Source organism: Penaeus monodon, chromosome 3 (genome assembly GCF_015228065.2).
Source record: "Penaeus monodon isolate SGIC_2016 chromosome 3, NSTDA_Pmon_1, whole genome shotgun sequence".
Taxonomy (NCBI): Eukaryota; Metazoa; Arthropoda; class Malacostraca; order Decapoda; family Penaeidae; genus Penaeus; species Penaeus monodon.
In genome coordinates, this window is record NC_051388.1 from 41,735,373 (window position 1) to 41,749,219 (window position 13,847).

A 13,847-nucleotide genomic window follows, 5' to 3' on the forward strand; every position below is an offset into this window, starting at 1 on the left:
TATATATATCAATATATATATGAATACAAACACATATACCTAATTAATATATATAATTACATGTGAATTTCAATCTCAATAAAAGCTGTGCAGATATTCTTTCTGCTGTGCATCATCTAATTAGTAATGTCCTAGAAATAATGATGTCATGTTTCTATCATCATTCTTCTTTTCTAAAAAGCATAATCAGAGCATCTCTCAGTTACCTGTAACTAATGTCCAAGACTGATGCATTTTGTTTTTCTCATTTTACTGTTGGAAAAAGACACGTTGCTTCAGTTATACTAATAATTAACAAGGACCTAAATCATTACAGAGATAAATCATAAACAATTATAACCTTCATCAGTTAACCCTCCCCCCCTAAAAAAATAATAATGAAAAAACAAAGATCAAATAATAATAATAATCTTGCCCTTCTAATATACACTGCATAAGCATATAAACCACTGGCAAATATGGAAACATTTCCATTTTCCTTCTGCACCTTTACTGAAGTCCTGTCTTCTCTGAATCAGATGCAATCTGGTCCTGCCTCTCCTAAGTGCAAATTTCTATTGCTACTTCTGCTATATCTACAGATGTTATAGAGTAACAGCGATCCTAAATGTATGACTATGCCTCTTTGGTCTTTTTATGGATTTGTCACTGATTTCCATGTTCATGTTCTATTTTCTTGCAAATTCTGAAACTGACTGATACAGTACCTTTATGATCTGGTATCTTTTAAGTGTAATGGTTTGGGGGATATAATAAAATAAAATATGGTAGCTCTACAAATGCGTTTCCCTCCTAACCAGCATATCATAAAGACTTCATATCATCTCAGAGTGTGAAATATTTCTGAAATCCAAAAGCCCTTTTCTTACAGATCATAATGAGTATAAGAAACGGAAATCTATATTTGTTTATGTTAAAAAAACGTATATAGATATATAACCCCATTTTCTTATCACAGTGATGATAATGATAACAATAAGACAATAATGATAATAATAACAATAGCAATAATAAAAATGGTAAATATTATAATAATAATAATAAAAGTAATAATAATAATAATGATAATGATAATAATAATAATGATGATGATGATAATAATAATAAAAAACAATAATAATAATGATGATAATAATAGTAAATAAATAAATAAATAAAATAAATAAAATAAAGATAACAAAAATAATAATATCAATAATAATGACAATAACACTACTACCAACAACAATAATAATAATAATAATAATAATAATAATAACAACAACAATCATAAGAATAACAAAATGACAATAATTCTCATAAAACACTATGCCCCATCTGTAAAACAAACTCCAAGTATCTGCATTCTTCACCTTATCTACTTGGCAGCACAAGACCCCTGTGAAGATTGAAATTCATCCAAGCAGACAAGTTTCCTTAGCAACTGCAAGAATGGCACGTGATACTCCCAACTCTAAAAGGTACAGTCATCTAAAACTGCCATACTAAACGGGTCATACGCACACTGAAAAAATTAGTGGAGGAAACAGGCGCATAGCAGTGTTTTTTTGTTTTTTCTTCTTCTTACGATTCTTATTCAAAGAGCTGAAGAAGAGGGGGGAGGGTATGATAGCAGGCAGGAATACTGAGCAGACCATATATATTCATGGAAATATATATATATATATATATTAGTAAGGAAAGGATTCACGCAAGGGTTAAGGATTCTCACTCAAGGGTTAGGGTTATTAGAGTGTTAGCAGCATCCCACAAGCAAAAGGGGATAACAATGAGCAATCCAGGCCTCACTCTCGGGAGCAGGAAGTCAGTTCGTTAACAGCAGAGGCTTTCCCATTTTCTCCTCTTGAGAGGGAGCTTAGTCAACTTTTTTATATCAAGTATACTTTTCATCTTTTACATCTATTTCCTTCTTTTTTTTAGTCCCAACTGATCATATAATGAATGTGTGCATACAGCCTGTTTTGTGTGAATGTCAGGTGTCTGCATGTAAGCATTTTATACACACATTTGTTTGCTTTTTCAATTTCTTTTAGTGTAATTGTATACAAGCAATTCAATCTTATTCATTTCTTTTTTATATATGTATATCTATGGATTTGTAACTGTCTGTTCCTTTGAGAATGTGCAGAAGCACTTAAGCATGTGTGCAAGTGAGTGCAGGACTTTAATTATGCAGTGCTTGCATGCCTAGAAAACAAAACAAAGAAGGCAAGAGAAGGAGAGCACATTTTCCTGATCTTTCCTTAGTTGTTTTATTTTCTGCATGATCCTTTACATGCCTAGAGAAGGTGCATTCTTGTGCATTTTGGTATTCACTCAATATGTGCATAGAAGTGCTTATATATATCTATATTATATGAATTAATGAATGTAGATATTTTTGGACATGTCTAAGCCTGTATGCACACATCTATACAATTTGGTACAATGAAACTTAGAAAGCTTCTTGACTTTGACCTCAATTCATTTGTCCCTTTGGAAAAGCCTCTGTGGTGGTACCGTCCCTAACTGACCTTTGTTTTGGTCGAGCGGAGGGACCAGCGAGCTGTCCTGGCACACCTTGAAGTAAATCTCCTGTTTGGTGCCCTTGGCAATGGCCCCTGGGGGAATGATTATGGACACCCCTGTTTCCTCAGAGGTGAGAGTTCCCCCCTTGTGATCATACACCCCCCGCGCTGTGGCTATCACCTTATGTTTGCCTTCCTCTGCTACCGACCGCCTGCTGGATGGTGGGCACAGCCTTGGTTAGAGACACTAAGCCTTGGACAGGTCAGACAATGATCACAGAACAACAGATAGCCACAAGAAAGCGCTTGAGGGAGTTGTTATTAACCCTTCTTTTTCTTTTTAATCCTTGGATTAATTGTTATCGTGAAAATTTTACAACAGATATTATAGTGATGGAGTGTGTTATTGTGATGATTCCCCATCCTGATGTGAAATGATGTCTGAGAACATAAAATCTGTGCCACATGCACTAAACAGAGAAGTGCAAGACACACTTGAATTAACACAAGAGGATCAGGATGCAAGATATGAAATGGGGAGATTTGTTACTAACATCTTGGTATGAAAAAAAGAGAAAGAAAAAAATTAGAGACTATCTTTAATTGGTTCCAACAGCCTTGGAAAGTAATGAACATTGAACTGTTATCTAGTAAGGAAGACCATGAAGGGAGATCTAAGAATCTTAATAAAAAATTAATAAGTACTGATGACATACTACACACAAACTCTAATTTCAGAAATTTCAATGGCTGTTCATGGAAAATTTTCATAAAACACTTATGAAGCAAGTCAATATCCCTTGACTTATTAATCAACTTTGTTCAGAGATATTCTTGAATTGATATGCTACTTTTTAACCCCTTCTCTCTCTGAATACCAAAATTGTTGCTTCTTATAACATTAAGCTTAATGATACTATGGTAAAAAGTATTAATTTGGTATGTAAAAAATAATCAAATTGCCATTCCCATTCTAAAATTAACAATTAATCCTAATTCCTTCTCCTGACCTACAAGCAATGTAAACAAAGAAAAAAAGAATAGAAAATAATGAAGACTTTTTTTTCTCTGAAAATCTCAAATCATAAAAAATGTCTATCCAGTCACTGATGCACTGTCATGCTTAATTAATATTGGAACACTACACAACAAAATAACATTTAATAACTAAGAAAACACTTATCTTTCTTACTTTGTCAAAATATAGCACAAACCCTTTCTAGAGAGAAGAGGTTAAGAACAACAAAAACAATTTATTTTTTTACTTCACCAGTCATTAAAATTAAAACATTATCAGTGTCTCATCAGGGAAACTTTGTGGCACAATTCACTGTCAGACAACACAATCTTCACAGGGTTACTGTTATTTTACTGTAAGCAATGTTGAATTCTCCCTTTCATATTGTTATTATATGTTCATTTGAAGTTATTTAGTACCAGCAATCATTCATAAGCAACATTAAATTTCAAGGATGATATCTTGTACATTATCTATTTAAAACTATTTTAGGACCATTAATATGTTATTCATTTACTTGGGTACACTGCAAGAGAAAATAATATAGTATTCTTCAGCAAAACAAATTGTCTAAAAATATCATCCTTTTGGCTCAAACTGCCATACCATAAACACCCACCACCATAAAGAAATTACATTCATGGCATACATGGCATGTATACATAATATTACTTACATATCCACATCACAGCCAATACAACATTATGTTAATGCAGAAGACACAGCCCTTACACACTTTCAAGTACTTCCTTTTGAAATACAAGAATCATTTCTTTCTGAAGTACTTTTTAAAACCATCAGCTGTCTTTTCAAAATTCTCTTTTCTAATTAACTATAAATATAGATCCCACAAAAAGAAAGAACATCTGATACTCATTTCTTCTGACCTAAATCATAAGAAAATTGAGATACACTTAGAAAAAAATGAAGTCTAAATTCATTATGTATTGGAGAAGATATATCCTTTGTGTGTGCTATTTATGTTAACTCAGTTTATGGTAAAGGATAAAAAAGAATATGTAAATTCAATCTAAACAGAGGAAATAACCAAAAATATTAATTTGGGGAATAGTAATATAGTAATATAATGGTGATAGTAATATAAAAATATGGCATCTTCTTTGGGCCTTCAAATGCCCTCACATAAATAATAGATATCTTACTTCTTGTTAAGCTGTGGCCCTTCAAACATACACACAAATATCATAATATTGGGCTGTTATTAAATTGAGATTAACTATTAAATCTGTTGCTTAAATCATTAAGCCACTCACTGTCCTATCAACATATTAACATATTGTCAAACTTGCCACTCACATGACATGAGAAAAATTCACGCTGGAACATTACCACCAAGAGATCCCAACCAAATCCTTACCTGTTGCTTGGGTCTGAGTACACAGGTACGCCAGCATGCCCGCCAGGACCTCTGGGGTCAGGAGGCTTCTTGTACAATTCAAAAGCACTTCCTCTGTGGTCATGATTGGGGAGGTCTCTACCCCCTGGTCCCCCACCTTGTCCACCACCAGCAAGGGCCATATCTCGAGGTGGGGGTACATTCAGGTAGTACCCACTTCTGCTGCCAGATGATGCCACCTGGTGCAATAGTATAGCATGTTATCAATTAATCAGTTTTGCATATCAATACTTCGTTATAATGTTTAACATTCTTAATGTTCCTAACAAACAGATTGGAGGAGAAGGAAGAAAAGGAAGAGGAAGTCAAAGTGAATAAAAATGAGTATAAGATAAAACAACAGTAGAATGAATAAAAAAAAAAAATGGGAGAAGAAGCAGAAGAAAAAGATGAAGATGCTGTAGTAGTCACATGAAACTTACCTTATGCGAGGATCTTCCAAACGTATCATACTTTCTATCTAAGCTGCTGCCTTGACCACTGTCCAGACCACTGTAATCATCACTGAGTCCTCCATTACTGGTTGTGTGATAGGCCCCTCTCTCATATGCCTTCCGTGCATCGGCATACATATCCCACGAGCCCATTCCTCCTTCTATACTCCCAGGTGGCTGAGGTTTGTAGTTCTTAGGCTTTGGTGGAGGAACAGGTTTGTAGTTACTGCTCTTTGGTGGAGGTAGTGGCTTGTAGTCAGACGATCTGTATGAAGTACAAGGTATATTAGCAAACTTGAAAATCTACAAAAAAGAAAAGCAACAATTTACAGAATCATATAAAGGCCTCACATGAAACTGATGAAATCAACCTTCATGAAACCTTTTAACAGAACAATTTAATTTCATCACCTGTAAGGGTCATCTGTGCGGTAGGTGGGCGGCTGTGAGGAGGAGCGGGAGTATCTATATGGTTCGTGCGGGGATCGCGGGTGCTGCAGCTTGCTCTTGAGGTCATCATGGGCATTAGGAAGCAAGGACGGGTTCATCATGTCGTAGGGGCTCTGAAGAAAGTTCACAGGATAGATGTTAACAGGGGTTTGAGAACAAGGTATTAAGACCTTTGATTTCATTAAAAAAAAAGCTAAACAGATTGGATTTGAAGAAAAGAGTGGCTCTTTCCTGGCCTTCCCCTCTGTACTGTCGATGGTGCCATATGACTAACTTCCTTCACAAAATAAAAGGAAGAAGGGGGAAAAAAAGACATTGGATAAACTGTAAAGTGGGCTTCTGAATCAATGTACTCAAACTGCTGCTGCATCTACATTCATCATTTAAGAATTGCATACCAAATTCAAAAGAAAAAATATAATTTAATATATGGAATCATATAAAATATAAAACACTGTTTATATAAAAATATTTTTTTATGTGAAAAAGTAAGATTACTTTAGCATCTGATGTAAAGTAAATGACCTTTAAAAAATCTTAAATAATTCTTGTATTTTTTATCTTCTATTAATCCAAGAAACAATAATAATGGAAAGCAAAAATTAAGAATAGAAAAATAATTTTTGGGTAGGAAAGAAAAAATTGTTGCATTTTGTATGGTCATCTCAACTATTAAGGCAGGCTTTTGCATGGAATAGATCTTAATATAAAGGGAAGAAACACTTTAGTTGGCAAAAGTAAATAAAAAAAAATAAAAAATAAATGAACAAATATCAGAGTGAGAGAGACAGGGAGAAGAGGGTAAAGAGAGACTGGAAAGAGAGAGAGAGAGAGAGAGAGAGAGAGAGAGAGAGAGAGAGAGCAAGAGAGAGAGAGCAAGAGAGAGAGAGCAAGAGAGAGAGAGCAAGAGAGAGAGCAAGAGAGAAAGAGCAAGAGAGAAAGAGCAAGAGAGAGAGAGAGAGGGAGAAAGAGGGAGAAAGTGGGAGGGAGGGAAGGAGGGAGGGAGGGAGAAAGAGGGAGAGGGAGAGGGAGAGGGAGAGGGAGAGAGAGAGAGAGAGAGAGAGAGAGAGAGAGAGAGAGAGAGAGAGAGAGAGAGAGGAGAGAGAGAAGAGAGAGAGAGAGAGAGAGAGAGGAGAGAGAGAGAGAGAGAGAGGAGAGCAGAGAGAGAGAGAGGAGAGCAGAGAGGAGAGAGGAGAGAGAGAGAGAGGAGAGAGAGAGAGAAAGGAGAGAGGAGAAAGAGAGAGAGAGAGAGAGAGAGAAAGAGAGAGAGAGCAAGAGAGAGGGAGAGAGAGCAAGAGAGAGAGGGAGAGAGAGCAAGAGAGAAGAAATGAGGAGAGGAGAAGAGAGGAGAGGAGACGAAAGCAGAGAGGAAAAGAGAGCAAAGGAGGGGAGAGGAGAGGAGAGGAGAGGAGAGGAGAGGAAAGAAAAGGAGAATAGAAGAGAGAGACAAGAAGAAAGGAGAAAAGAAATAGGAAAGCGGAGATAGGGAGGAGAGAGAAGAAGGGGAAGAAAGAAGAGAGAAGAGAAAGGAGAAGAGAGGAGAGAGAGGGAGAGAGAGGAAAAGGGAGGGAGGGAGGGAGAGGAGAAGAGAGAGAGGAGAGGAGAAGAGAGGAGAGAGGAGCTAACAAGAGAGGAAAAAAAGGAGAGAAAAGGAGATGAGAAAAGAATAGGAGAAAGAGTGAGAAAATATAAGTGTGTTGCATACTGACACCTGTATTCACATATACATATCCACTATCTCCATAGAATAAAGACAGTGAAACTCTGAAGGGGAAATGTTGTTGTGACCTTAAACAGAAATGCATTTCACTGCCATAGAAACTTATGCACTGCCATTCCTTTTTCAAATTCTATTACATGCACAGGGGAAGATCTCCCCAAGAAAAGAAAAAGAAAGAAAAAAAATTACAATTTGAAGGAAAAGGGTTTAGGGGAAAGATACAGAAGCTTAAACTTAAATAACCAACAGAGTCAAGCATGCAGTGCAGGGCTACTGCTGGGGTGCTAACCTTGTGCTGTCGCTCTAGGCTGTTGCCTCTTCCCGTGTTCATGTAGTTGGCATCATAATCCAGATCCTTCCCACTCCCAAAATCCTGGCCCGACCTCACCCTGCCGGGCTTACTGGTTCGGTCTACCTTTGGGGGCACCTCTGGGCCTCCCTCACCTGAGTGACCATTGAGGTATGGGGGTGGTGGAGCCATCTGCCCCCCAGGCCCTAAGGGGGAGTACCCCATCTGCGGGGGCCCTCGGCTCGGATGGGCACTAGGGGAGCGGCGCTGGTGGGGGGAATGAGTAGGAGGGGGCAAACTCTGCTGAGGGGGTCTACCACTGTACCCAGGTGGGGGCACAGATGAATAAGGTGAGCCTGGCATGGAGCCTATGCCCCCTCCCCCCCCACCAGTGCTGTTGGCGTTCACTGGGGGGCGGGATGAATAGGGGTCTGACCCATGGTACCCTCCACTAGCGAAGCCATACTTGCTGTCACCGCCGTGGGATTTTCTGCGATCATCGTAGGCATCACTGGGTCCAGGATGCTGCAATATAGGGGCAGTGCAACATGCAGACCACACAGCTTTGTGCAAGAAGCATAATCATGCCACACTCACCAATTCTCACGCATCAAGAAAAAGCATGAAACATTATCATGAGGGCGGCCAACATTTGCTTTAAAAAGTATCCTAGCATAACAAATGCTTTACTAATATAAAAAATTAAGAACAAAAATCTATGTGGATTTCCTTTCTTATGACAAAAAACAAGAAACAAAATTACTAAGCACAATCAGCACAGAATTTTCTAGAGATGTAATCAGACTGGACGACACACTAGCAGATCTGGCACAGGACCTGATACAGTGAAAGGGTGCTCAGTGTGCATCTTCTTTTCATTCCTCTACAATAATCACAATCAATCTAGACCATACACAAATACTTCATGCTTTTCTAAATTTTCAAGCACAGAAGACTCTAGGAAAATGTGTTACATATGTAGAATGTTTGTATGCTTTCGTTACATGAAAAGTGCTTAATCCTTGATGAAAAAAGGATAGTGCAAGTAAATAGTGATTTATAGGAGTTTTATACCATTATTAATTACTTAGTTTTATTGTCATTTCAATTAACAATGTTTCCTCTAACAACCACGTTATATCTTATGGCATAAGAAAAAGTGTAAATAACTTTGAATCACAAAATATAAATTTTCAAAATTCTCTTATGAATCACATTTAAACAAGAATACTAGAGTCTTCTGTCAGAATCATCACATACATCTCAGCAGTTTCTCTGGCAGGGGTAACTGTTCTTTATATAGTCCTGACAAACTAAAAAAAAATAATGATAATAATGAAAAAAAGGAAAAACAAATACAGAATTTAAATCATAAGAAGCTGAAGCCGTATCCACTGAAAACGAGTGAGTGAGGCTTTCGTGCCTGAAGGAATTATAGTGTAAAACATGAGCCTCTGGAGAGCTGACTTACATGTCTTGTGGGACTGGCGACATAAGGTGGTGGGCCTCCATAGGGGTTGGGAGGTGCCTCTTCTGGAGCTGCCAGGCTTGGGTCAGAGGAGCTCTTGACCATGCGTCCTCTGGGCTCACGCGAATCTGAGTATGGGTGGTGGGAGGGGGGGAGGCGGTGGGGGGACTTGGATGGGGTGCGGGACTCAGGGCCGGTCTCCAGGTCCGACTCCGGGGAGGAGGCATAGGACAGACGAGAGGTCATAGGGAAGAGGAAGTCATCAGAGAGAGCCTCAGTCGGCTGTTTTAATGGCATCACAATCATCATCAGAAACGATTTCAGTCACAGAAAGAGGGATTGAGAGAGACCATTCAGTCATTTGCACAGACGATCAATATCAACGTATTTACAAATGACGTTGCCACAGTGGATAAGGAGGAGGAGACAGGTGGATGTATAGGACGATGCAACATGAGCCACATTCCAAGAGCACGGTACATGGAAAAGAAAAGAACATAGGACACATTACAAATATATAAGAGTAATTTCAGTCATAAAACATCTTTTTCTTTTTCTGTTTTTCTTTTTAATAATTCATACTCTAATTTAGGTCCACCCTTTATTTCAAGAGATAAGTGTTTGTTATATATGTACTGTAAACTGACATTCCCATTTTTAACTGAAAGGAGCTGGTTAGCTCAAGCTGACAAGATTTAAATTCAATTCTGGTTTACCTTATAACTATGAGAAAAGATTTTTAGTGCCATGCTGTGAGATGCAAAATACCCAATTGGTCCAACATGCATCTTTGAACAAAATGATGCTAAACAGGCATTCTAATAAATTATTTGTTCATTATCAATTCTGCTATAAAAAAGAACGAAAGAAAGAAAGAAAGAAAAAAAAAAACAGATAAAAACAAAAACTAAGGTATAAATAAGTCATGCAGTGTGAAGGGCATCTCACTTATCAACAACATTATCCAAAAGAAACTTTCATGAGTTATGCCTTTAAAATCACAACTGCCAGAGCATTCCAGGAGTAAAATCAAATATAAGTGCGCTCCTCATCAATTGTGAAAAGCCTCTGTGAGGAAAGCACAGGGTAAAATGAGACAGGGGATGACAGTGCCATCCTCGGGGGAGGTGGGGGAGGCGGGGGAGGAATCGAGCTATGGGGGAGGAACTGTGCATATGGGGAAGACCGTGACAGGCTTGGAGAGAACCTAATAGGGGTGTCTGGGGGCCTCTCATCTTCTGTTATCAAGGGCACGTGGCCATTCACTCTCCCCTGAGGAATCTCTTCAACATGGACCTCAAAGGGCGGCTCATTCAACTCCCCAAAGGACAGTTCCTTGTCATTATCAGGATAGTAATCTGGATCGAGCTCTTTGTTTTGTGTGAAGAGGAGGGTATTCAAGTCTTCCTCAGAGTTAGAAGGGGAGGGAATGAGGGGCATAAGGTATACATCTGAGAGGAATTCAACGGGCTGTTGTGAAGCCATGTAACAAAATGCAAAAGGGAAGGGACAAACATTTGAATGATAAAGAGGTAAACCAACATAAAATAATATGAGGAAGAGAAAGTAAAGCATTGTACAAATGTGATTTCCAATTATTCAAAATTAATTATTTTCAGTTGCAATTAATATATTTGTAAAATATAGAAAGAATAGATATGTGTATTAGAAGTAGAAATTTAATTATGCATTTGTGTTGGCATTTATTTATGCAGTTGTTAATCAATTGGTTTCATAAGCATTCATTTATTTGTATTTTATCATTTATTTATAAATATCATATTAATGATTGTATTTGATTTATTAGTTAAATTCATTTTCATGATTTAGAATAAAATGTTTATTGCACATTATTTTTTGCATATATGAAAGAAACAGAAACAGAAATTCAAAAGAAACATCCATACATTCCAATTATTGCCATAAATGTTTTTTTTATTCATCATGAAACAGACAGGAGATAACAAAGTTATTTCAATAAAAATGAGTAGCAAGATATGTTACAGCAGTTAATAATCAATACAAAAAAAGCATTTTTTTATAAATACAATCAACAAATGCATTGTGTGAGTAACAAAAAATATGTTAGTTGGAAGGGAGGAAAAAAATAACATGAAAAAAACATTTAAAAAATGAAAAAAAAAAAAAGATTAGAAGGAAAAAAAACATGATAAAAGAAGGGGAAAACAAGAAAAAAGGTGGGGGGGAATAATAAGCAAACCACCAAATTAGTATGGCACGACCCTAAACCAGTGTGTATAGCAAAGTAAGGAGGGCTAACGAGCTATTAATTACTGACACTTACTAAAAAAAGCTTGCACCAAACTACTGGGTGTAGCGTGGAAGCACTTCATAAGCACCCTAAAAGGCACAGCTATCTCAACATTCACGTAAACTAGCCTAATCAATATTGGTGTTACAGTCAGGACGTCAATCAATATCAGTGGAAAATAGGCTCACGAAAGACTATTGTCGCTGTGTCACAAAAATGTACTGTGATGTGAATTCATGGACTCGTCATCTGTCTGCTAGTGAACTGCCCCCATGCTGAATATATCACCAATAGAGATACTTACTATTTAAAACCTAGCTAAGATCATTAGTGGACAAGAAAAGACTCTATTCATTACTTTATTATCACAAGAATTGGAACTTCATTATAGTACTCACAACATCAATATTTTAATAATCACTACAAGTCATGAGAAGAAATCCTGCAACGTTCATTGCAGACCCAAGAATGAAAGACTGATGAAAATGTCATGCTTGTGCTAGCCACTACTTTGAAATGAAACTTATGATACATAATGGAATTGAAACAAAATTAGAAGAAAGTTTTTTTTTCCTGAATGTCAGCCACTTCTGTATAATGTGTGAGTTTCTGTTCAATATGAAGAAACAAACAAACTCGCTTGTGAATTATGCATTATTGTAACAATGTATTGTCTGTTTCTTTAACAACAAAAATAAAACAAGATTATGAAGTAAAGGCATTGCAAAATATATAAGGTGCTAAATAAATGTCTAGACATAACGATCAGTCTTAGAATAAAAGATTCAACTCACATGCAACTATATGTTCCATGATAAAAGTGTGGGGAAAATTAATATCTTTAAAACAGTCATCAATATTGTCAGTGATGTGTACCAATGTTTAGAAGATATTTCAATTTCACAACCTCAATAATTTACAAGAAAATCCTTTAATCAACAATACTAGCCTAGATTTCTATAGCAATACAGGTTCACTGGTAAAAAGCCTTTAAAGTTAAAGAATTCTGGTTGATGATGTACCTTAGTCTCTGACATCCATAGGGGGCCACTTTGCTGCTTGTCAATGATTTCCCGGATCTTGCGGAACCAAGCCTCTGGTTGTGTGAGGCTGATGGTGGCAGTAAACACATGTGACCACAGTTTCTCCAATTTCACACTCTGGTCAAATAATTTCTTGCTGCTCATCCTGCCCCTAAGAAAAGAGAAAGAAAAAAATGCTATACAGAGGAAAAATGCAAGAGAGAAAATAATTGAAAATCATCTGTAAATGACTGAAAAATTTTCTCTTCCAATTTTACTTCCAATAAACCCTCCTTACTTACTTTGGATATCCACTACGAAGCTCTTTAACAATCTGCTTAGATTCAGCTCTTAGGAAGATGACAACAGGATAGAACTGAGCATAGTTGAGACGGTCTACTGCATTGGGCGTGATATCCAGTACTGCATGTTTGCCTCGATCCATGATCTCACGGATGGCACTTAGGCGGATGATGCCCGACGGCTTCTCTCCACTGCTGTCCAGTTCTGTGAGAGCCAGGGAAAGAGGGAGGAAAAGCGGTCAGGCATTTTGTGCTGGCTTTGCTAATGCACAGAAGAGCAAGTTTCAGTGACATTTATGAAGATGTTGCTGACTTCCTGATCTATATTGAAATGACAAATAAAAATGTAACAGGAAAGATGGGAGGAAGAGCCTATAAGAATAAAAGAGATGATAAGTATAAACTCAAATAAAAACATTAAATCAAATACAACACCATAAAATACACCAACAGTGCATGCAACAGAAGAATGTATATATGCAAGATCAAATTGCTCAATGGCATTTAATGAATCTATGACTTTAGCCTTTAGCATCTTCTCTATGTTCTAAAGCAAATTACTTCTGTAATTAAAATTATTATCTTTTTAAGACTGAAGCTACTGTACATCTTTCAAGTATTGGATAAATCTAAGTTTTACAAGGAAACTGCCTATGCATTTTAACATAAAAGCCCCCCAGATAAAACAGAGAATGTCATAGCATTATACAGGCATCTTACAGACAAGTCTACAAACAATGCACATACCATATGGAAAACATTCTGAAACCATATAAACACTTTTATTTCAAAATAAAAATTCAAGTAACAATAGACAAGTATGTATGAGAGCACAACTCTACTTCTACCTGCTACTTTTACACTACCTGTAAAACAGTCCACAGGAGAGGCTATCCAAAGTCTGAGCTTCTGGGAACACTAATCAATAAGAACTGAGGGAAAAGGAGG

General features: G+C 37.0%; 1 protein-coding gene across 1 annotated transcript in view; it reads right to left on the minus strand.

Moving 5' to 3' along the window:
* Positions 1-13,847, minus strand: part of LOC119594763 (tight junction protein ZO-1-like) — a gene marked incomplete in the record, with an annotated part of 83,822 nt that overhangs the window by 12,163 nt on the left and 57,812 nt on the right. Inside the window, 9 exon segments of the mRNA XM_037943858.1 lie at positions 2,514-2,722; positions 4,904-5,121; positions 5,365-5,641; positions 5,788-5,939; positions 7,836-8,360; positions 9,307-9,585; positions 12,370-12,375; positions 12,598-12,769; positions 12,900-13,104. Coding sequence (XP_037799786.1) covers positions 2,514-2,722; positions 4,904-5,121; positions 5,365-5,641; positions 5,788-5,939; positions 7,836-8,360; positions 9,307-9,585; positions 12,370-12,375; positions 12,598-12,769; positions 12,900-13,104 — 2,043 coding nt within the window.